The sequence below is a fragment of the Chamaea fasciata genome, unplaced genomic scaffold (assembly GCF_029207755.1).
Source record: "Chamaea fasciata isolate MVZ Bird 193981 ecotype frontalis unplaced genomic scaffold, bChaFas1.0.hap1 SCAF_5, whole genome shotgun sequence".
NCBI classification, from domain to species: domain Eukaryota; kingdom Metazoa; phylum Chordata; class Aves; order Passeriformes; family Sylviidae; genus Chamaea; species Chamaea fasciata.
Window position 1 is genome coordinate 31,617,604 of NW_027094090.1, and position 25,477 is coordinate 31,643,080.

At 37.4% G+C, this 25,477-nt stretch overlaps 2 protein-coding genes across 7 annotated transcripts in view; one reads left to right on the top strand and one right to left on the bottom strand.

Annotated features, from left to right (window-relative positions):
• Window positions 1–22,610, bottom strand: part of LOC136289397 (uncharacterized) — an 88,170-nt gene extending 65,560 nt beyond the window's left edge. For 5 of the 6 annotated variants that reach the window (XR_010720790.1, XR_010720789.1, XR_010720786.1 and 2 more), the window contains exons 1-2: window positions 22,188–22,610; window positions 17,513–17,730 (exon numbers count right to left, since the gene is read on the bottom strand). Coding sequence is in view for 1 of the 6 variants with exons in the window: in XM_066183154.1 (XP_066039251.1) it covers window positions 17,620–17,730; window positions 22,188–22,517 (441 nt within the window). In the remaining 5 variants the exon portion in view is untranslated. Of the gene's footprint in view, window positions 1–14,644; window positions 17,731–22,187 lie in introns of those variants that run through there. The other variant, XM_066183154.1, reaches the window with a different exon arrangement.
• SLC16A7 (solute carrier family 16 member 7) overlaps window positions 21,987–25,477 on the top strand; it is an 81,327-nt gene continuing 77,836 nt past the window's right edge. The window contains exon 1 of the mRNA XM_066183149.1: window positions 21,987–22,173. The gene's annotated coding sequence lies outside the window, so the exon portion shown is untranslated. The remainder of the gene's footprint in view (window positions 22,174–25,477) is intronic.

Here is a 25,477-nt window from a genome sequence, read left to right on the forward strand (position 1 = left end):
TGACAGTGCACTGTCTTCTTGGAAGAGAAAAAAAACTGTATTCACTTTTTTTTTATTTTCTCCAACTGCAGTGTTATTGTCATATGTACTGACACAGTGCTACTAATGTCACAAGAAAACCCCCAAAACGATAACATTCTCTAATAACTTCATGACAGAGAATTTCCAGAAAGAACAATATTAAATAGGGAAAAATTCTCCTGACCAAACTTAGAACCAAACTTGCTGAGGAAGGCATTTTGTTTTGTCTCATTAGAAAGTAAAAGTGAAGACATTTTGTTAAGATGAAATATGGTCTTTCCTACTTAATAAAAACTAAATATGATAGTTGCCATATCAACAAGGATACTCCAAGAGTGAAAATACTACATATTTCATATTTCATATTTCTAATTCTAACACAGACATAATTAGTCTTTTATAAAATACAAATCACCGTACATTTTCCACAGTTCATGCTGGATACAGATAATAATAATGGCCTGGAATAAAATAACTCTTACATTCACTGCTCAAAAAAAAAAAAAAAAAAAAAAAAAGGGATAATTTTCATTAATTCTATTGAATAGTCTCCTGTATCTAAATCTGCACTCAGTCCTGATACCTTTATTTCCTCCTTTAATATACGAGTGTACTTTCACTGAACCACATCAAACTCCTGCATTTTTAAGTTGGACTTGTGCTACTAAACATAGAAAATTCAGGTTTGCCAACTTACTGTCTTGTGCAAAAATATACAAGAAAAGGTATATTTATGCAGCTCATTTCACATAAGCTTCAATGCTAAGCAAAAAAATAGAAAGAAGCTAAAACATGTAATAAGGGCACATGGAGAAGAAAATGCTTTTCTGTCCAAATGTTGCAAGGTGATATTTCTGACTGGCAAACAGCTGACAGTGAAATACCTCACAGTGTTTTCATTAGGAATATGCAAATTGTTAATACAAAAATGTTCCAGACCATTAAGCATGCTAAAGTCAACAACAATTTTATTAAATCATCCCAAAAACTGACAGGAAGGTTATGCAGTGCCTGAAGGACAAATCTTTTGTGCTTACAATGGGGTGAGCAGTGTCAGGAACAAACTATGCTGGAAATGGATTTCTCAGGTAACAATAAAACTGAAAATACTACAGTCTTAACTGATAAAATCATGCAGAAAATTCATTTGAAAATATACACTGCAATATTTTGGCTACAACTGGCTTTGAACCTTAATTACATCTTAACAAACAATTCCTTGTGGTCAGATTTAACCACTCTGATTTTTTTCAAGGGTAGGAGAAGCAGTACAGTCTGCAAGGAAACTGTAGAACTATTTTGCTAACTCATGACCTGTTAGATATTATCAGTAATTCATGTGCTCCCATTCCATTCAGATCATCATACTCCAACGAATTTTTTTTCTTCTGTAATTACTAACTACTCTTGAAACAGTAGAAGTGTACATTGTAATAAGTTGCAGAGAAGCAAACAGTGGATACAGTATGCAATCTCTCCTCTCTCCTCGCTAGTGTTTGTGCTAGAAGCAGTTTGTCCAATCAGTAGCCCTAACTGATTGTTTTGGGGCTTTTTCAGGCTTTTCTTTCATAAACTGCTAAATAGTTGATTTCTCCTCAGTTAAAGACTTGTATGATAAAATAGTGGCCAAGAGACTCTGACAAGTTAGCTACCTCAGAAGTGAAGTGAAAGCTGATAAACCTGCCATCATTATAGAGGATTTCTTCAGGACAGTGTTGTGGGCCAAAGAGCCCCCTCTTTGGGGGCTGGTATATGCAGAAATATGTATTGCAGAAATACCAGTAGCACATTACTGTTGCTGAGTCAGACACCCTAAGCCACCTTTAGAATTGATGGATAAAGTTAGACACCTCAAGGGCAACTCATTGGAGCAATTTTGGATCACTTTATTAAGGTAAGCTGAAACTTTTCTGTAGCATCTATTTTTCCCTGATGATTAGATGACATAGCTAAGGTGGAGAGGTAAGAATAAATTTAGTGTCTAAATTTCAAACACTTTTTTAGAAAAAATACATAGAATCCTAAAGAGGATCCTAGAATATGCTAAATTTTTGTCCTTTTGACAAAAACATGCCAAGCACATGCTCTGGAAATTATATGTCTAAAGGAAAATCAATCAGAATTGAAAGCACAAAAAAAAAAATCTTGATTTGAAATTCCACTTGTCCTAAGCATTTTTTTAATCTGTTGTTATGCCATACACTCTCCTCCATGTTTTTTATAGTTTTGGAGGTTTTTATGTGTTTGTATTTTCAGAAATTAATAGAAGAGTTACTATCTGCTCATACCACTTTTACACATTAGGATATTTATGTTCCCTGCTTTGCCCTCTACCAAAATCAGATTGTCAGGGAACTGACCACAAAAACCTCTCTAGGTCTCTTTTCATGTAGAAAAAGTTACACTGATGCATGTGATTGCATCTATAGCTAGGATTGCTTTTCTTTATATCTGCATTTTCTGTGCTATTATCAGTCTTGAATTTCATCAGCAATTTTTAACATCCTTTCCAATGAGTGTAAGCTTTTATTGCATGGAAATACTTTATAAACAAAAGTAAAAAATTGTTTTGAAATGTTTATTCAAATTCAGTACTATGTAAACATTTATTTCATAGATGTTTCTATCCAAGTACCTGCTCCTTGGTTTGATTTCGTTTGGTTGGTTGGTTTGGTTTTTTGCTTTTGTTTGGTTGTTTTATATTTTTTTTCAATTAGTTTTTCATTTGGGTTTTTTTGTTTGTTTCTTTAATTTTTATGACTACCAAGCTCCATTAGCATGTTACAAAACATATTGATAAAAAGCTATACCATAAAATATAAGGCTTAACATGAAGCTTTACATTCACCAATTTTACAATATATAGTTATATAATTATTTCATTAATGTAGTTTTTAGTGATAGAAATTACAACCTTGGGAATGGAAATTGTTAATCAGAGAAATCAGGCAATTCTTGGATAAAAATTACTGTTTCTATACTTTTCAAAATTTATTCTATAAATGTGGATTCATCTGTTGCTTATCCATTAAAGTTCCTGTACACTTTTTCCTTAAAAATGAAATTCAAATTTAAATTGCAAAATAAGGAAGTTCTAGAAGATAATGGCAAATTTGTTATCTTTGAGGATAAAGAACAAGGCTACTTGTAGAATGTAGTTATCTTACTGAAGAAACAAACAAAAGCTTTGCCTTACATTTCTGAAGTCAAGATGGCCACTCCTTTATTTATTGAAAGTCATCCATTGAAATGCTTTCCTTGGTTGTGACCATAAACAATCAAAAAGCCTGTGTGATGTGTGATAGATTGTTCAGCTGATTTGCTAGTTAACAAAAGAATGCTACAAGTATCCAGCCACATCAGCAGGAAAAATGCCAGCTATTTTCCCACAGCTACTTGAAAATTAGGCATGAAACATTTATGTCATCATGGAAAAATATCTGCATTCAGATATTTATTCCCATTAACTCGGAAATATGGCAGTTACTTAAATAAACTAAAGCTACTGCATAATTAGGTTTATTTACACAATTATACATAATACCAACCTCACTTCATTGTTGTTTCTAAAAATGGGATTCCTGCTCTTAAATGCAGAATGAGACCAGTGTTTTAATTTCTGCTCTAAATCACGAGAGGAGGACAATGTCGAATGTGGCTCTCTGCCTCTCAGAGGAACACCTCTCTGATGCTGAGCTGTGCCTTTCCTTTTTATTCCTCTCTCACAAAAATGATTCATACTTGTCTTGATGAGGGATTCACAGTCTCCCAGACACCTTGAATCAATCTCTTGTATGAAGTGCATTCTTTCCTTGGTGAAGAGGATTAATGCAAAGCAAATGTAGTCAGTAAAGCTTACACAAACTCCTTCCAGTTCTTGTCAGTGTATTTTGGCCTCTGTGCTTCATCCACAATCATATTAGTATACTTCATCTGAAAATGTTCCCTGCCTTTTAAGATGCAAGGACAGAGAAAGCTTTTCCCAGTTTCCCTGTCAAATAATACCACCTGTAGAAAATGCCTGATTACAGAACAGGCCAGTTGCTTTTGCTACCTGAAAATATCACATCAGCCTAGCAACAAAAAATAAAGAACTCTGACAGCAAGTTGCTTAGTTCCAAGATAGATCTCTTTCATATAAGAAAAAAAAAAAAAAAAAGGTGGTTTTGTAGCACATAGGGCTGTTGAATTTGTTGCTGTTGGATTAGGCAGAGAACCGTAGATAGTTGAAGAAATTAATTTAGTTTCCTCAGGATTTAGAGTCTCCAGGAAAGCAATTCACAAAACAGTAGCAAGCAGAATCTGGACCAAATTCTTGCTCTCAATAAATTACTTTATTGGGTAGGTAAAGCTGATCATCATCATCTCATCTAGGCAGATCAGAGATATTTTTAGGCAAGACAGTTTAAAAATCTTTTAACACAGTGTATGCGCACTCTCCTTAAGTTTATTGGGATTTGTGCTTGTAGCTGGACATTGGAAGATGCAGTACTGAATCTTTTCTCCTAGTCACGGGGGAGATCTGGATTTCTGAGTCTCATCAGTACATGATTGCAGTCCTTTGGGCTTTGTTCTGAAGGAGAAGTCCTTACAGTACAAAGCCCTTATGATAGATTTGTTCTCAGATCTTCATCTTTAGACGGTATTGCAGAGCATGAGCTGTCATTCAAGCTTTTCCCTCTGTCATCTTTGCTAGTAAATAATGTACTTGATTCAGTACCTTTGCAGCTTTATATGGCTGTCAGTGCACTAAAAAATAATAGGTTAGTGCTCCTGCCAGAAGTAAAAGAGAGTTATAGTAGCGGGATCATCAAATGAATCAAATGTGTCGCAGTTGTATCTTATCCCTCCTTCCCAACTTGGGATCTTGATTTTTCACCCAACATTTCTTACAGATTTGCTTATCCCCTTGAAAAATTAGAAATAATATTTCTCAGAGAGACACTATAAAGCCATGTCCCTGAGATCCTAAAACCAGCAGCAGGCTGATGATTTACTTTTCAATGACAAAAGGCTTGATCAGCTCTTCTTCACTTTAGGCCATTATTCTGTGAAGAGCCCTTCACCCTAAGTCTCAAAAATCATACTAGAACTGAAAGGTAAAAGCGCTGCATGGAGAATGACCTGCCAATACAGTCCTTTACAGATCCACATTTCTACTGCAGTCAATACACTTGGTTGAGGATGTAGTCACAGCATTAAATGCGTCTTACTGAAATAAATAGTATAAGTATGTAACTGATGATCACCTATAATATTTTAAAAAGTAATTTAACATTCCTTTAAATGAATGCATCACAAAACCATCAGCATGGAGTGTGGTGAAGAATATGACAATAAAAGATTTTTTTCAAGGAACAATAACAGTATTCTATATTTTAAAAACACTATTACAACTGAATTGTAATAATTACTGTTAATTGAAATTAATACAATTAGAATATTTTTATGCATCATATTATTTGTTTCACAAACCTGCCAACAGCAAAATCTTTTGTTGTTCCTGTTGACCTTAAAAAATTAACAACAGTAATTTTCAGCCAGACTCAGAAATGATACTAACAATAAGAATTTGAGTAAAATGGAAAGCTACGAAATCATCATTTTGAATTAAGGGATAACATAAAATCTATAAAGAATTAAATAAGCTGCCATATTTCTATGTTTATATTTTGAATGTACCTGCATATTACTCATTTTGATTTACTCCATATTTCTGTGTTTATATTTTGAATGTACCTGCATATTTCTCATTTTGATTTACTTTATAGACATACTGTCTCAAAATATTTCAAAGGATGATATTCACTTGAATACTTTTTTAGAGAAATAGATTTGGATACCAGGGTTATCCAAAGACGTTTCAGTTCCTTTTTAAATTCAAGAATTCAGAATTCAAGAATTCTGCTTTCTGACGTATCTCTAGTCTTATTTTTTACTTGGAACTGCTACTTAAAACAAATATGTGATATCAATGGTCCTTCCAAACATCTACTGTGGGCCTAGGATGAAGGTGTCATTGCAATCTGTTGGATTTATGAAAGTCCTGTTTAAAGTTCCTCTTTACTCACTTCTGTAGTTCTGGGTTTATAACACACTCATAGTTCTTTCTTTCACAGATCACCTCTGTGATCTAGTTTCCTCTTTTACTTTCCATTTCTGCAATAGTGTTCCTACAGCATTCCCATTCTAGAAAAATCTGATAAACATGTGTGTGTAGTAGAGGGTAAAAGAATAGTTTACTTCAGCTGTGAAGGGGAAAACCAAGCCTTTCTTGCTACCTTTGCCCAGTCCTTGTTATTGAAACCAGCCTGATGTTATCTGCTTCTATCTCCTTACCTCCTCATGTTTGAACATTTTTTTGGATTAGGGGAAAATGACCCCAGCAGTAAAACCTTATCTCATTTGTCTGTGTCTACACTGCTGAATAAAGTAGGACTAGAGAGCAAGCTCAAACCCCAAACTCAACCATTCATACTGCTTAATAATTTACATACTCTCTGGCATGGTTTTCACATGTACCCTCTAACTGTTCTGGAAAATGCTTGGCATTGCAAGAACCAAGGGCCATTCCCACAGCCAGAGGTCTCTCCACCCTCTAATCCCCTACTAACCTACTACCTCCTCCAGCATTATTCCAGCAAGTCTTCCACCTTGAATACACCACAAGTCCTGTATATGACATCTCAGAACCTAACACAGATGCCCTCAGTAACAAGCTCTGAAAACAACATTCTGAGCTTAACATTCTTCCATTCTTTCAAAAATATTAATTGAAATATAAAGAAAATGAAAAGTTATTACTATATACTTGGATCCAAGGATATTTGGATCCCAGGCACAGTCCCAGGCTAAGAATATTATGTGGCTGTGGCCAGTCTGTGTCAGCTGTCCTTAGAGCTGAAGAGTGCTCCCTGGCTGTTACAAGTAGGAGGTGTCACCAGCTATTGCAGAGGTGAAGATGCAGGTCAGTGTAACTGCTGATGTAGAAAGTCACTAACCTTGTCAAGGCTTAGCTATTTATGGGTCACACATTTTTAGTATGAAGGCCTGGAGGGATATAGGTTTTTTTATGAAGGGTTTGACTAATCAGTTTTCCTTTTTATTTTAAATTTTTTAAAATTTAAACTGACTTCAGTAAGCATTTAGGACCCAGGTGCTAAATTCTTTCCTTAGGCTAAACACATAAACAATCAAGGAGGGCTCAGCTCTTTTAAAGCACATCTGATGCTACCTATCCTTTGAATGTAGCTCACTATACAAATATGTTGCAGAGAATTATGTCTTTCCCTTCAACTCCAACAAGCTTAAATCCACAGCTTTCATATCTCAAGCAAACTGCCTCCCAATAAAACTATAGCTTAGCTTATCCAAAGCATCCAGCTAGAAATGTTAATTTTGAATAGGCTTCCTAGTGGGTGAATAATGTTGTGGTCATTAATATTTTGTTTTAATCCTACACCAAACGTAATGTGTATAAATTATCTAGGGAGAGACTAAACCTATGTATATTGCCTTCCACTAGGATGCTCCAACCTCTAAACAGTGTAACAAGTGAATGCACCCCAGTAATCACTTTTTCTATGCAAATCATAGTCTTTTTCTATGCATTGTCTTCTGAAGGAAGCAGTTGTGTCTTGTCATAGATTGAACTCTCTCTTGCCAGTGCATGAGACTGACCAACAAGCAGTTTCTACATTGGATCTTTTGGGAAACAGTCTTTAGGTTTCGAAAACATAATGGAGTTCATGAAGAGAAGGCAGTGTTTTTCAAGACAAAATAATTCTGCAGTCATATACATTACTACAAAGCTTTAGACAGAAAAAGAGGGACTCATTACATACAGACATCTCCAGATTCAGACTAGCAGAAGAGAATGTGTCTTCTGAAATGTTTTGATCAGTTTCAGGTATGGAAAGCACAGAACCAAAAATTCAATCTATGCACATCACAAAAAATCACTTTTAAAGGTCTTAGCAGAAGACGATGCTTCATAAAACAATATAAAGGCTACCATCTGAATAGCTGTAGGGAGTAGGGAACTCAGTGCTGAAGGAGTTAAGAATTATATTCTTGGTGTGCGTAGGAAGTTGAAGGGGAAAAAAGTGCAGGGAGAGAATCTGCCTGGCCTTTGCAAATGCAGCGAAAGTTCATCAGCTATGCAGAGAATAACGACTTGTCTTTTGGCAGAATTTTTATGATGTGTTTCAAAAATAGTTCTCTGCATGAGACATCCCAAGACTGTTGCAAAATCAATGGTTGCTTACAGTTGTGAATGGCCTCAATTAAGAACCAAGGTAAACTCCCTAGATTGATGAAAATGCTTGTGTTAATACATTTCTTAATGGACAGCTTTATTTAACTACCTAGTGCAGTGAAAGAAAATATTTCACTCATAAATTTACAGCATGAGTTCTTTGAAGAAATAAGTTTTATCCTTTCTTGAGTTAAGACATAGCTAATAGGTCAATAATTACAGGGAGCAACTTGAAGCTTGAATAAAAAAAAGAAGACATATATTCAAAAAGCTAATTCAGAGTTTAATTTTAAAGCAATGTCAAAATAAGGTAAAGATAAATATGTGAGTGAGGAGAATAAACAGAAACCTTGGATGTGGCCAATACTGTATCCCATTTCAGTAGAAAGAGATCCTAACACTTATGAGATAAGAGAAGCTCTGAAATGCATCCATTTGGAGTGAGAAGCTTTGGGAAGAAAATATTGAGGAACTCTGAGAAGAAAAGTCTATTTTAATGTAGATTCCAAATCTTAAAAATGATTGAAACAATGTAGTCAGAAAGAGCAGAAAATTGAACTTGATTTCCAGAAATGTCCTTTGAAATCATCTTTCTGAGACTTACAGAAAGAAACCTCTGATAGCAGTGTGCATGCACACTTCCTCCCCAAGAAATTTTAGGTTCTCAGTAAGACACTTTCATGACTTCCCTAGAAACATCAAAACTGCATAATTAAGAGTAACTTTAGTTTAAACAAACATAATTTACATCATTCTTGTTTCTTCTTTCAAAAACAAGTTTATATAGCACTAATAGTTTAAAATGGTTTCTTGTTTCCTCTTACTAATTTGGATTTAATTTAGACTCTAATCTCATCCACAAACTGAAACCATCAGATTATGAAAACTCATTTATTCCTAATTTTCTGTGTAAGTGTATATGTGAAGGTGGGACAGAGAGAAAGATTTTATACTAAGGAGGTTACAACGTTATTGTTGTTACAGACAATAGGTTCTGATATAATTCTAGTTGATGTCCCCTTTTTCAGTCTACAAAATGCTGAGTTACATGACAAAGAAAACAAAATCTGTCCAAATAGAGTCAAGAAGTCACTACACCCCATAAGCAGAGGAATAGTATTGTATTTTGCAAACTGCCCTTTCAAACAGTCATGTTCCAAATTTGTAATGCATCAGTATCTTTTTTTTCCCCTGAATATGAATTTAAGCTTTTCAATTCTTAAAGTCAAATGTTTTTATTCTGTAAGTGCTACACTTGGTGCATTTGATAAACTAGAAATAGTTCTTCCCCCCACTCCTGTAACTGCAATAATTTAATAAAGTGAAACATACTCCATATCAAACACCCTTATTGTGCTAAGTGCTCCCAATGGTATATTTTATTTCTGCTCTATCTTCATCCATTGAAGGACTGCATCTAAGGCTGATGTTGGATGAGGAGACACGAGTAGAGATGATTATGATAATGATAATCGGACAAAGTATAAATTCTTCCGTAAAATGCATTTTCAGTCCCTTCAAAATCATGTGAGAGCAAGCCAAGTGTGCTCATTACTAGAATTTTAAAAATTTAATTACATAAACACAAATGTTAGACTATTATTATGCACATTTAATCTATTGCTCCTTACATTCATACAAAATATGGCAGTCCATGAGTCAATTCCCAGCTTTCTCACAGATCCTAGGTTAGCACCCTAACTTCAAGGTACAAAGTAGAAATGGGAGAGCATTTTTAGCTTTAACCCTGTTGTATTTTATTAGTGCTTTTAAATTCAGTGGTTCTTGAATGGTTTTCTGAACCCCGTATTACCAAGGTCCCTCTGACTCAGTGATGTCTCATATAAAATTGAGTATCCCCAACATGTGGATATCCTATCCATAAATTTCCCAGCCTTCACATGTTCCACATTCCACCTGTTATGGTTCTTGCCTGAACTCAGGCTTCTTCTCTTTCTGACTCAGGATAGGAATATAAAACCATTTATTTCCTAGTTTAAATTATTAATTTCTCCGGGGGTTATAGATATTCTAACAACGATGCAGAGAAGAGAGGAGATGAGGCTTCTCTTAATTCTGGTAGAACTGTCCTCTTTTCAAAACCATTCACAGCTTGGCATTTAGGATTAGAGAATTTTAAGATTTAATTCCTGTAAGCTGAACTGAAAGCTAAACCTAAGGTGCACAGTGCAAAAGGATGTTACAACACTTAAGCAGAAAGATTTGGCTTTCTCCAGCAGCTTGTCTGGATCTGGTCCACCTTCCCCTTTGCTTTTTCTTACCTGTGCTTCAAGAAATTTGTTTATACAAGGCCACAAGACACTTCAGTTTCAAACTAAGTGGGGTTTTTTTATCATTCAAGGAAACTAAAGTGGAAAAATAAATAAATAAATCCCACAAAACACTTGTTTTTCAGAACAAAAAATATTTCTATTGCTTGATTTGGAAGCTAAATTAAAAAATCAATTTTTTTGCACAGCCATAACATATAATCAGTCTCATTGACATAAATGCACTGAAGTACACAAATGAATTGAAAACTATATTCTTCTGTTATTGCTGAGATCTGTCACAAGTAGTTTTAGAATCACTAAATGATCTTTCATTATTGAGATTATTAAGATTTAGAAAATCACTCATTTGCTAATTGGAACACTTCTGAGTTCATTCACATTAAGAATAGTTCCCATACCCCTATCACAATGAACTACTCAGAAAAGCAATAAATTACCCCAAATATTACTCCAATATAGAAGGAGATTTTCTTCATCAGAACTTTTGGTTGTGGTTTTTTGGTTTTGTTTTGGTTTTGTTGCTGTTGTTGTTTGACAGTGAACTGTTTATTTGGGTGGCATTTTTAAATGTTTTTAAGCCACAGTATCCTCATCTCTTTTGTTCAGGATGATAACAGAAATGTATGACAAAAGTACTAAATAAACACATTGATCTGAGATTAAAAAATAACTGTATAGTCCTATATGCCTAACAAAACATAAGGGTTGGTTTATAAACATGAACTCAGTCTCATTGCATTCACTCAAAACACGACTATAATTTCCCAACTCTCTCTCCTTTAAAAATTCTCACTGAGAAATGAATGGAAATTGAATTCATTATATAGACATCCAATTTCCTCTTTGAGTGTCACTGGCTTATTTTATCTGACAATTCTAAATGATCCATATCACTACCAGAAGACTGGTGGGCAGGGTTTTTAAATGAATATTACTTCTTTTTCTCTATTTTTGTAACTTTGGTTAGCTAATTTTTATAAAGTCTATAAGAAACAGAGAATACAGCTGTTGTGTGTGAGAGAAAAAACTCACCAAACACCAGTATTTCCTATCAAGGCAGAAAATAGCTGAACATTGAATATATCTACCTGTGCCAAATCTGAACACACTCAGCAAAGAGATGTTGCACACATCAAAAAAATATCTTCTCCATGAATATCCCAACTCAGCTGCCAGCTAAGGGCAGGTCTGTGGTAGCTGCTTTGCTGGCCTGGGTTCATTAACCATTGCTTTGGGCTTGTCAATGAATAAAACAATCCTGTTCCTGCAAAGCTTGATGGGGCTTCACATCATCTGTAAGAAGATTCTTATAACTTACAAAAACTACAAGTGCAGCAAAATTGTGCTGTTTTTCAGCTTCTATCGGATATTATAACCACACTACAGGATCCTTTCAAAGCACACTTTTCAAATGGAGCACATTAGCAACTTCAGAGTATTTGAGCAACCTGCAGTTAAGTGTACTGACCAACAAAGTTTTGTCTTAATGTTTAGGTGCAAACATTGGTAGGTAGGCAGGACCAGGATGAAATTTCTCTCATTGCATCTAAAATAAAACCAGGGAAGATATCACAATCCTCATCTTTTCCATTTTTGTCATTGTCCAATGTTGTAGACTGTAGAAGAAAGTTTATTATCCTGGAAATCCATAAGTTAGCATGCATAACATGGCTTTTTGGTTTTATTTTCTTCAGTTTAACTAATAATATGCTTCTCTAGTGCAGAAGTATCACCCACAATTTGAAGTCTGTGATAAGTTATTGCACTATAGGACACAGAGGGGATATAACAAACTATTGAGCAGTCAAAAATCAGCTAAAGGCAGTATGATAAATCTGTTTTGAGTCCACTCATTCATTTTTACATGAAAAAGGATGGCAATATGCAAATGAGGGAAAAGCCAGAAATAAAGAAATTTCATTTACCTTTAGATTTTTGAACTGCCTCTGTTTACACTGGTACTAACACACTGGCTTGTCTTTATAGTCAATAGAGACAAAAGGGTAATTCCAGAACACAATTCCATTGACCCATTTTAGATCTTTCTGATGAAATTAGCTGTGTCCTTCAGACACCTATTTCTAATCACTGAGACTAAGCCAAGATGCTTAGCTCCAATGTAGCTACTACTTTGCAAGTTTCATTTTGTTTTATTAATCTCATGTAGAGTAACTGGAATTCAAAATCCCACTGGCAAAGGCTCCACCCCATGAAGAAACTCTTTATTGTGGAATATTTGTGACCTTGCTGAGCTTTCCTATGACCTTGCTGCACACACAGAACACTATAAGCCCTTTGGAAGGAGATGCTATATTTCACTGCGTCTGTCACCAGAACTCATCACTGTTTGAAAGATAAAGGACAGGAACTGTAGCTTGAAATCAGAGATGACAAGTCCTCTTAGACACACCTCTGCCCTTGGCCAAGAGCAGATATATTTTCTATCAGATTTGTCAAAATGTACTTTGCCATGAAAGTAGTTAAATGATTGTATGAATCATTACTGAAAAAAAATCCATACCAGGAAACCTAAGTCTGTGATGTCCATCTACCCCCGACTGGTGAATAGGTGGGCTCTTGAGAATAAAAATCCTAACAAAGCTGTATTTGAATACTTCGGCCATTCTAACTGCAGCAGTGGTAAAATGTTCCCACATTCCATTTTATGGCCATGACAATTTTATATAAAACCTATACCCATTATTCCAGTGATTTGTATGGGAAAGAAATATCTGTCAATCTAGATGGCAAATGTGCAGGCTAATGGGAGCTACAGGGTAATAGTCTGCCCTTAATTCACTGACTTCTTTCAAAGATCCAGCTCTCTGTGCAGCCTATTAATTTAATAATGAGTCAAACCATTTCTAAAGTATACAGGCATCAATTCCAGTCTTGAAAGAATTTGTTTGCATCTCACTGGTTTTCTTCAATGTCAAAGCACTATCCACAGCATCAAGCTAGTCTATTTTAAGAAGTGCTTTCACAAAGGATGTCCTTATCAGGAAAGATTTTTTATTTAATAGGAAAAAAAGGTACATACTATAAAGGTCAGATGAACTAAAATTTAATGAAAAAAATTTCTTTTGTCATAAAAAACCCCAAACAGTTAAAGCTCAGATGAACTAAAATTTAATGAAAAAAAAAATCTATTATCATACAAAACCCCAAACAGTTTGTTCCATATCCAACACCACGCCACAGTTCTACAGGATATTTTCATATTGGAAATTTGAAAAGGTTTAGAGGGCTGGTTCTGACATCATTTGTTTCCATAGCTAATCCTGAATACTACCTACACAGAGTAATGGGGAGAGTTGCAGACAGCTATGGGTTCTCTTTGTAGGTCTTTTTGAATTGCATTTCTTTTCCTCCTTTTTGAGCTATTTAATTGCCTGTTTTCAGTAGCCATATCTTTGTGTCAGGGTCTGCAACTATCCTGTAAAGCAATAATACCCTTCAAAAATAAAATGGAGAAAAATAATTTTTTTCAGCCAGAAGAGATAACACAGCTTACATATCACATCTGAAAAAATGTGTTTTTCAGAGAGAAACAGGACTTTCATAAATAGGTATTTTGTTGTTGAAAGAACAATTAAAGGACACAAGACACAGCAGAGTATCCGAACTACCCCATATGAAGAGTTGGTCAGTTAGGATACTAAAAACAGTATAGTTGGGATAACAGATTCTAATTTCCAGCCAAAGAAGGAAAACTAGGATTACTTTTGCATAAATTGTAATGTGCTTGTGAAGTCATGGCCTCAATTTAATGGCCTCACATTAAAAAGAAAAAAATACTGAGTATATGATGTACTTGAGAGCAAAGGTTTTTTATTATGTACCTAATATAAACAATTTTTTAGAACTAAATACATCTTAAAAGCTAATATTTTAAAATACTTTGGCTATGATAATTTCTATTTGAAAAGCTGCACAAGAAACTTCAAGGACTTTGTTTCAAACTAGTTGTTCTAGCTCTTTTCTGGGTATGTAAGGTTCTTATATAGCTTGTTCATTCTATATTAAAGCAGCTAATATCTGAGATTTGAGTCCTCCTCCTTTTGGCCTTATCTTCATCTATCCAGGCATGCTGGCTGGCTGCCACTGCTCTGCAGCTGTCTAGGCTCTGTCTCTGTAGCTGGGGCAGTAGCCACAAGGTAACCTCAATGTGACCATAACTCACAATGTGTAACCTCACTTCGACTGTGTGCTTTGCTATTGCTTTCTGATCTCATTCTATGGTTGGATTCCAACCCGCTTCATAGTATTTTAGCTGGAGATCTTCAGATTAACCCAGTCCTTTAAAAAAACCTGTGGTGTTGGTGCTATGAGAAGCAAAAGATCTCTAGGATAAGGGATGAATGACTTTCCAGAGTAGACAGAGTCACTACAAAGGAAATGAAAAACTAGAGCAAAGTTTAAAGCAAAGTATTTTATTCACATGGAACAGTAAAATATGTTAGTAAGACATTTGGACACAAAATTCAGAATGACCTTCTGAATCAATAAATGCAGTGTCAGATTATTTTGGGTTACCAACTCAAATAATCCTGTTAATATCTTAAATGCATTGAATAAGCCTGAGAGATCCAAGGTGTACATTGATACACATTTTCAGAACAAAAGCACATGAAGATATCCAAGATTGCTTTATCTGGCCAATAGCTTTGAGTACTGCTGTATGATGTGCCAGAGTCACAGCAAATGACAAGCAAAGATCCAACAATTTTACGGAATCCTGATTTGTCTTTGGGAGAAACTCAAGAAAATTATTTTCACTATTTTTCTCAGGAACTGAGGGATTAAAATATTTTTTAATATATATTTCTAGTTTCTAGGAATTTTGTCCTGTAGAGAACAGCAAGACAGAAACTGACAGTACATTTCACATGATGCCATAATTTTTGTCTGTGTTCAGATGGAGCTTAGAGAACAACTCAGTTCCCTCTGAAACATATGCAAAGCAGTTCATCAGCAGACAAGGCACTGAGAAGGCTCCACAGATTGCTTTGACTCTGCTGTCTAGAACAAGAGTTTAAAAAATAGTTTACATCTGAGCCCTTCCATATAGATGCCTAAGATGTCTCAACCTGCACCTAAATCTCACCGCAGAACACGACTAATTGTTGCAGAATCCAAGTTATTTGACAAGAAGTAGATATTTGAATGCCAATTCAGTATCAGACTTGTGCATCCAAAGACATTACAGACAGTGAGACAATGACTGACAATAGAATGTAAATAGGAAAAAAGAAATTATTACTACCGATTTTGTGGAATAAAAAAAAACCAAAACAGTGTGATCCTGGGGCACCAGCAGCAGCTCCATCAGGTCTAATTGTTAAAGAATAAGAAAGTAATCAAAAAAGTAAGAGATTTTGCAATCTAATAGGCATATCTTACAACACAATGGTAATTTACAATTGTATGGTTGCATCTAAACTGAGAAACTGATATAAAAAATGGCTCTAGACTGACAAAAATCTATCACTAGGATTATAATGGAAAGATGAATCAGGCTTCCACACATAAAATGGTAATTTAAAACTTTTCATGCATTTGTAAGATTTAAAACTTAGCTTTGTTGTTGTATTGTTTTAGCAGTCATAGCGTGAGATATGAAAGGAGTACATCCTTAACAATCAATACATAGAAGCAGAATTCACATATGTGCACAACTAATTCATATCCAGTACCATGGCAAAACAGATATTAGAACAATACCTAAAAAATTAAAACAGCAGTTACTTTTTAAGATTTACAAAGACTGTTCAAATGAATCACATTATTTCTGCAACAAGCAACATGGACACATGCAAATTTTTGTCAATGGATTTTGTGAATTTAATATGTTGCTTTCCTGGCTACTGTACTGTAGTAACTAACACCGTAACTGCCACTGTAATTGTGGCAACTAATACAGTAAAAAAATTAGATGCATGTGATATGCTCTATGTTCTTTCAGTGTAAATGCATAGAATATTTTAGACAGAATTTTTGGAAACAGATTTTTAAAAGCATCTTTCAAAGTAAATTGTGCAGCAAAAGCCTTCCTCTTTTTTGTTTTGTTTTGTTTCGTTTTGTTGGTTGTTTTGGTTTTTTTTTGTTTCTTGCTCAGCTCCACAAGAATTAATATTACACTGGCATCAGTTATTTCCTGTGATCCACCTGAGTGGTTTAACAAAATAGACAGATGTCAGTGGATTAATTCTGTAGTGGGAAGATGCCACTAGCTTTTTTAAAAAACTCCAAAAACTTATTTTCTGTGCCCACTCTAACAAAAATATCTCATGCTCTATCCCTACAACAAATACAGTTCTACAAGAGATCAGAACCTAGCAAGAAGAGTTACAAAATTATATCAGTTTCCTTGCATGTTCATGCAAGATTTCATACTTTCCATAGTCAGAAATTTGAGAATCATAAGAGTGACTTGAACAGAAAGACTCTTTAGGACTCTTAAAATGCAGCTACTAATATCAACACATTCTTTTACTCATAGACATTGGCCTTTTCCCTCCCTTCTCTGTGCTCATGGTAAATATAGCAAAAATAGTTCCATTATTTTAAAATAAATATAAACTACACAAGAAAAGAAACCACTTTTCTGACAATCGCGGTCAGAGTGGCAGGAATACTACTGGTTGTGTGGCAGTATAAACAAAGTAGCATGGATGGTAAAAAGGGAGTGCAACTAGTTTTCTATTTTGGCAACTGTAGTTTAACAAAGGACCATGTTGCTCCAGGGATTTTGGCCACCCCTCAGCAGTACAATCCTTCACTCTATTGCAATAATGGTTTGTATAACTGAATATGCCAAACTGCCTTTCCAAGAACAACTTGAACATTACTTCAGAGCTCACAGGCAGGAACTGCCTCTTTATTTTCAGTGTTATTAGACAAAGCACTGATCTGGGAGTTCGACTCCTCAGTGACCTACCTGAGTTGTTACCTCCCTTCTAGAGGACAGACTTATCATCTCTCCCAGGTTTCCAGATTGCTTTTCAATTATCTATTTATCTTGTACAGTTCTAATGACTAACTGCTTCAGCTGATGACTGCCAGCTGCCTCAAATTCTCTGTGATGCCTGATAGAGATCTTTCACAGTCGAGTCTGCTCCTGTAGTTACAATGAGATGTGTTCTGTGCCACCGTGAGCTGCAAAAGAAAACAGTTTTATTGGGCCTAGAATAGACATGGTTGATGGTCACAGAGAAAACTAACTTCAATGGAAAGACATGCTTTGGCTATATATTATCACAGAATTCTTCATTCTAATTATACAAAACTTGAAGTACATGTATCTCTTCCACTAACAGGACTAGGATTAAATTTTATGTCAGTGACAGAGCTATCTGTGTAGATGAATGAAGGTGGAGTGAGACAGGCTGACAATTATTAGCTGTTGATACAAAGCTTACAGAAGGCGGCTTAGACAATTTGCCAATATAATATTCATGATATCCTGTGTATCACTTGGAGACAAGAAGAATACGTACCATACCAGTCTGCTTATGGACATGAGGGAAGTTTGATTTGTGTATTTATGAAACCAAAATCAGTGCAGAAAAAATAGAACATAATCAGAATGTAATGTGACATAAGCCAGAACAACACTTGATCATAAACATACACCCTTTAGATTCAAACTCTGTGACAAGAAGACACAACCTGTAATGTAGCAGAGAACTTCTAAGCTTAGAAGAGGACATGTAAAATTCTGATTCAGCTAAAACTGTGTGACAAGTGGCATGTGGGGAAAAGGGACTAATCCAGTAGGGGACTTACCCAAACAGTTAGTGGAGAGACTTACAGAAAGTACCATCAGGTATTCAACATTTGTAGCATTTTCTTTTTCTCTAGTGAAAAAATATTACTTACAAATCTTTTAAGTTAATATCACCAAAAAACCTCGAGCTGTTACAAACCAAACAGGATGTTTTGGATAGTGTTTAACATGCAACCTCACAAAAATCTACCTAACAACTGGACGCTAAATTAACAACCAGAGAAGTGGCTCTTTTCATACACATATGATAGATAAGTTGATTTAATTTCTTCTTAACAATTAGTTCATGGAAAAATACAGAATGCCACACTCCCATACACAGACTCACACACATGCACACGGAGCTCTGAACCTTTACTAGTTTCTTAAAATTCACTCAGAAACAATAAATTGCTATCACTCCAAACATTTTTAATTTCAATAATGGGCTTCCTACAGTGAAGGCAAACCAAGACTGGAAAGACACAGAATGACAACAGGGATTTTTCAATCTGCAACTGAGATCCAAATTACTTCAGCCCCTTCACTCTACATACACTTACAGAGGAGTGTATTCGCTTAAAAACATTATATCACTGCAATCAAAGTCCAAATAAAAAATTAATTCATACATCAACTTCTAGTCTAAGGGCTCATGGTAATTTTTGTGACTTTAAGCAGGTTGCAGGCACATAACACCCCATATCTCAACTTGGTCCTTGCTGTAGGCCAGAATCCCACACTGTTATATCTGCAGCTAGTTTATGTTCTGACTCTGCCTTGGACTAGAAAACACTAAATGCAATGAAGCCCACAGCAACAGTAAGTCGATTAAGATCACCTTTCTTACAGAGGGTGTTCTGAAAAGAGGTATTGAAAGAAGCTGCATGAGGCATATAGGTATTAACAGAAGATGTATATACCTGTAACGGTTAACAAATGATAATATAATCTGCTATTTCTATGTAGATGTTAATATATGTAGTATGATATAAATACAAATTTTTCTACTAGCACAGAATATATCAGCTAGTACTGTATGTAGCACTGTGTTGCATACAGCATGCACTATGTAGTGCAGCAAATACTGTGTGATATACCTTACCACATACAAGTGTAAAATTATAAATTTTACACTGTGTAGAATTTGTGTATAATATATAGTATACATTTATAAATTTAAAAAATATTTATATCTATATAAATATATATTCATTTTAGTTAAGACATATCAGTGGAGGAAATAAGCTATGCAATGAAAACCAGGTATCATTTCTATTTTCCTGCATTTATTTTTCAGCTCTCTTTAAAGATTACTTTCCTAAAATTATATAAAACAGCATGTAAGCTTTACTATTTCACTGTAAAGGGCAATATAGACATGTTTTGCATTTTACAGGAACTGTCTGAGGTCCCATATGGCCTACCATTTTCTTCACGGCACAAAAAGTGTTTGAATATGGAAGACAGATTTAGATTGCTGTAATGCCAAGCATACAACTTTGATTTCAGCACTGGAAGCTGCGCTTTTTTTTTTTTTTTTTTTTTTAACAAAAGAATTTACATTCAATTTCATCCTAATTTCAACATTTTTAACCCTGTGATTGTGGGCCTGCCTGGACGAGTTTGACCATGGGTATCAGTATCCAAGCTTGCTTTGCTTGCATGCCCAGGAGTCATGGCTTAGTGTCTGTTCTGCCCTCCAGTAGGCTTAGTGGGCTCCTCGTGGGTCCTTGGTTTTCCAAAGCCTCTAGTGCAGCCTGTTGCCAGGACAGACACTGTGGCTGTGAGGGTGCTGGGCACAGGCTGCTTTGACATACTTGCACAACACAGGACTGATATTGCTACCTAAATTAATGCAACAGTGACTTTCACTAGCTGCCCTGGCAGTCACCATGTTTGCCCCTAAAAATGCCCCTGAACTCAGATATATAACTCAAGTACTACTTAGCTTGTGCAATGTCCCAAAAATTACTCCAAGCTGCTCAGTTTGTTTCAGGAAGAACAGTGTTTGCTGTCTCTACCAGTGAACTACTTACTGTTTCTTATGAGTACAGTGCCTAATTCTGCCAGAGACTGTAGGGACCTGGCTGCTTTACAAACATGTGACAAAGTATTCCCTCCTGAATCTGGAAGACTTGCCCTGGAAATGGACAATACATAAATAATAACAATAACATCCTAAAGAATGAAGGAGTGCTAAAATGCTACATTACTGATATTTCCAGGTCTGTGTTTTCTGATTTATTGGTTATGATTTAAAAATAGAAAAGTTCCTAACACTTCTCACATAAAAACAAATAAATTAATAAGAAAAAGAGACAAAGAAATCTGATCTCTATTAATTTGTGCTTCAGACAGCAGTCCTCTGTGGATGGATTCTTTGATGTAATAGATATTGTCATTCATGCTGCTGGTTTTTTGAGGGGTGATATGCTCCTTTCCAAATTATTTTTTGAAACTTTGTTCATTGTGGCTGATTCTAGCTAAGGGATTTAAATGTTATTAGTGGAAAATAAACAGACAAAAATAAACTGCACAAGTTCAAGTCTTTCCTTCCTTTACTAGCAGCTCAGGAAACTAGAATACTTCCAACTACAGCCCAAGTTCTCCTGTCCATATGCAGGCACTCTCAGTTCCTCACATTCCTGTAATGGCCCTGTTCCTAAAGCTCTAACAAAGTGCTTGCAGTCAAGTGGGGTTTTTTTTTTTTTTTTTTTTTTTTTTTTTTTTTTTAAATCTCATATTAACATTTCCTTTTGTATATTTCGCAACACAATGTCAACAACTATAATTACTCTAGTCTCCTCACAGTACTTAAGTATTGCACATAATGTGCAACCTTTAAACGAGAATAGGTTCTATGGTAAAGGCTTTAATTATGCAATCATATGAACATGTTTATCTCTTTTCTTACAGGATTTTAGCCTAAAGGATAGGATTTCTGGATTATTTAGTGGTCACTTTCATAAATATGTTCATCATACGTACAAAACACTTCTCATAAGTTTTTTTTCTTTTAACGACATAAAAAGGCGGTAAATGCTGAGGCGACCAAGATTTCCAACAGCAACTTTGGCTGACTGGCCAAATTTCAGTTCTCGTTTCAGAAGACGAAGGTCCTGCGTTGAGCACAAAACGAATTCGGTTAATTTACTTTTTATTTTTCCCCTAACACGAGGAAACTGATACACCGTTTCTTAGACTTTCGGTGGACCAGAGTGCGCAAACTGCCTTTAATGTGAAACACTTGGCACCTTCAGTGGTGAAGAGGAGGAGATCGGGGTGGGACGGTGGGGTGGACACGTTTCGCTCTGCCAGAAGTGATCTCCCTGTCCCTGGCCGCAACTCGGCGCGCAGGGGCTGCGGATGCGGCGGGGCGGGCAGGTGGGCGAGGAGGCGGCGGGCGGGGAGCGCTCACGCCTGGCCCCAGGGGCGCGGGGCCCGGCGCTGCCCGCCAGCCCCTGCCCGGTACGTCCCGTCCTGTCCCACCTCCCCGGCCGCCGCTGGCTCCATCCCCTTCTCCCCCGGGCCGGGCGCCGCGCCCCCGCCAGCCCCGCGGAGCCGGGTTGGGCAGCCCGGGAGGCGTCTCCTCTGCAGCCCCCGCCCCCCCGCGCCGGTGCTGAAGCGCCTCAGCCGCTCCCCGGCAGCACCCCCGGGACAGCAGCGCCCGGGCCTCCCTCCCTGCCGCCCGGCCCGGGCTCTCCCGCCGCCACTCCGCTGCAGAGGACCCTCATGGAAAATAAATAAATTAATTCCCCCACTCACACCCGCGGCAGGGAGAGGAGCCGGCGGCGGCCGCGGGATTAGATCCAGTCCGAGCTAGAGACCAGGTAATGTAACCTACCCGCCAGGAGGGAGGAGAAGGACGAGTAGCGAGGCCGCTGAGGTTGTTCCCACCGGGGAGGGCTCCGGGGGACGGAGAAGTGGCTGTCGCAGCCGGGGCGCTCCGGCGTGGCCCCGGCGGGCTGCGTGCGAGCGGCTGCCCCCGCGCTGTGCGCGCTTCACTGTCAGTCACACACACACAAGAGCCGCCGCCCACGCAGGGATGGATGGATGGATGGATGGATGGATGGATGGATGGATGGATGGATGGACGGACGGACGGACAGACGCTGCGTGGGACGCAGCTGTCGTCCCCCGGTACCAAAGCAGCCACCGCAGGGAGACGCCGCATACCCCGCCGAGCCCCGCTGCCACGCGGGCTGCCGGCTCTGACAGCGGGGCAGGGAGGGAGGCGGGCGGCGGGGCCGGGCTGAGGCTGCGGCTCTGGGGGGAGCGAGGCGCGATCCCGCCCCCGCGCCGCTGCGCGCATCCCCGCGGGGCGGCGAGCCTGTCACCGCAACCGCAGGCAGCGCCCACCCCGGGCCGACCGCGGGCCGCGGCCGCTGCCCCGCGGAGCTCCGCCGGGAAATGTGGGCGGAGAGCGGCGGAGCACGAACCGTGCAGCGGCGCTTGCCGTCATCAGACACGGGCCTGCAAGAAGCTCTGTGGTCGAGGTGACCTTGGAGAACGTGGATCTGGATGGAGCCCCTATTGCCCCATGCCAGCTGCAGTACCGTGCTCTGGGCTGCTCCGAGTCGTACAACCCTTGCATTATAATCTCGAAACGCTGCTGGCTTTAGTTAATGGTTGTGTACAGCTGTCCTGGTGTAAGTAGTACCAGAGCCACGAAAGCAGTCCTCCATTATTCTCTTTACTTGACCTCTGCTAGCACACAGTCCTTGAAGGGAATGGTCTGAAGAGTCTCCCCGACAAGGAGCAATCGTTCAGGGTTCATCGATGTTGAAGTGGCCCCTAAAAGGCAGTAAGCCTTAGGAGAGACTGAGAAGTTGTCCTGTTCACATTTCAGACACCGAAGTGTCCCCTGGTACTCCTGGGAAAGCACATTACCTTTCAGTCCTGCAGGGTCACGGAACTGACACAAGTTCTCCACTGCCTTTCCAGTGAGGTCAATGGGAAAACAAAACAAAGCAGAAAAATATTTCCAGGTACCTGGATTTTCCAGTGTCAGCCTGAGCTTTCAGTAAAGGAGTCTTACTGAAATTGTTATTGAAAGCTGTTTCGGGAAAAAGAGAGAAACTAAAGAAAGCTGGTGCCTCATGAAGGTGCCCATTCTTGTTTGGTGGTGTCCAAAATAATCGCTCATGTTTCCATAGTGGCTCCCATCTGTAGCTCTCAAGTTGCTGATCAAATAGTAATGAAAAGGTGTTTGCAGCTTCCATTGCAGGAATGGGGCCATAAATTTAATCACACACCAACTGAGCCAACAACTCAAGAGCCTTAGCTCTGCCTAGGTGAATCATGACAGAAAATTTAGTCATTGAGACAGAGGGGTGTACACTTACATTTAAAAGAAGGAGGAAACTGACAAATAATTCAATAAAAGTGATAAATACTTTTATGTACATGTATTAAATATGGGAATAATACATATATATATATAAAATCAGCTTTCTCCTCTCTCCTTGTATTATTGTCTGCTGACTTTGAATAGTGTCCTTGAGCCTGAGCGCTAAACTCCTTCTATGTGATGGAATAATTTAGGGACGAGATTATACTACAGATGTTTCTAATACTTGTGCAATTCATTACAGAACTGTACTTCCATGTATCTCTAAGGGGCCAGCTAGCTTAGTTTGCAGCATAGTGTTTACAATGTAAGTGGCTTCAAAGCAAAACAGTTGATCGTTTTGAATAGGCAGAGGGGTGGCTGAAGGTTATGGTTTTTATTTTATTGCAGCTTTAAATAATTTTGGTAGCAAAGAAGACCTTTTATTTATATGATGGACATGTAGAATAGCCTAAATATGAACTGTGGTCTTCTTGAAAGGTCTTTATGGATGATGAAAAACCAGATTAACGCATTTTATAGACAGAAAAACTTTTTGGATTGTGTAGTGATACACTGATCTGAATAGGTATTTTACATGTATAGAGGGAGACTTTGAGATATTATAAAAGGAAACATAAAAAAAAAAAAAAAAAAAAAAAAAACAAAACCAAAAAAAACCAAAAAAAACTAACCAAAAAAACCAAACCCTAAGGTGTAGTTAAATATTGTAGCTCTGCAGCTGCAGTAAGGAGTGAAGGAATTTTTTTTCAGCAATTTTCATTGTAAATAAATGCATTGTTAATAGTATATTTAAAATGTTTCCTTCCAGCTCTTTAACCTAATTTCTTCTGTCATTTCTCTGTAGCGTATAGTGTATTTAAGGTCACTCAGCTCTTGCTATGGCAGAATTCTAATTCTAGAATTCAAGTTTTATCAGGGCAGGTCTTTGGGCAGCCTAAATTCATGGACAGGCAAGTTAAGGGAGAGAAAGAAACATTTCTTGAATCACAAGCTGGTGGTTTTTAAGTGTTTTTCTTTCATTACTATTCTTTCTTGGATGTGGTTCATTACATCATACTTCTATTTCTTGATTTTTTTTTTTTCCGGCACTCAATGCTTTTCTTTTTTCTTTATTTTAGTAGAAAAGTCCTCTCTGCTATCTTTTGTTTCTTAAGTAAGTTATCTTTTCCTCTTTTTGCAATGAGGAGGTGGCTTTATTTCCAGTAAATATGGTTATTATTGAGCCCATTTTATTTCAAGGAAAGAGGCTATGACGTACCTGGTTTTATTTCCCGTTGCAGAATCACATGATGCTTTTGAAGAGTTGCATTTTTCTTGGGGAGAATTTGCTTTAGCAAGTATGGTGTCTGAATATAATTCTCAATTAAATTGTATCCCTTAACATCATTTGCCAAAATTTAAGCTGTCAATTCTCTTGTGTGAGAATGAGGAAGAAGGTTCTTGGGCCATGCAAGTAATCTGTATTATTAAATGAATTTTATATTTCAGGGTTGGTATAATTGCAAAAATGTAATTATCTTTTGAGTTTTATTAAAATGGTAAGGTCATAGCTATAAATCAGTGATAGAGAATGTTTCTGTGTCTGCTTGTGTAATATATATGGCATAATGTTTGCACAGCACCAAGGAGGAGGTTAGATAGGAAAATATGATGTCATTGACCAACTGTTTTATGTGTCAAATGAGTACGAGGAACTGGCTGAGTCCCGCATCTCAGTCCAGACCTGCATTCCTTGACTTGCATGTATTTGTGATCTGTTGGGCCAACTTCTCTAATTTTAT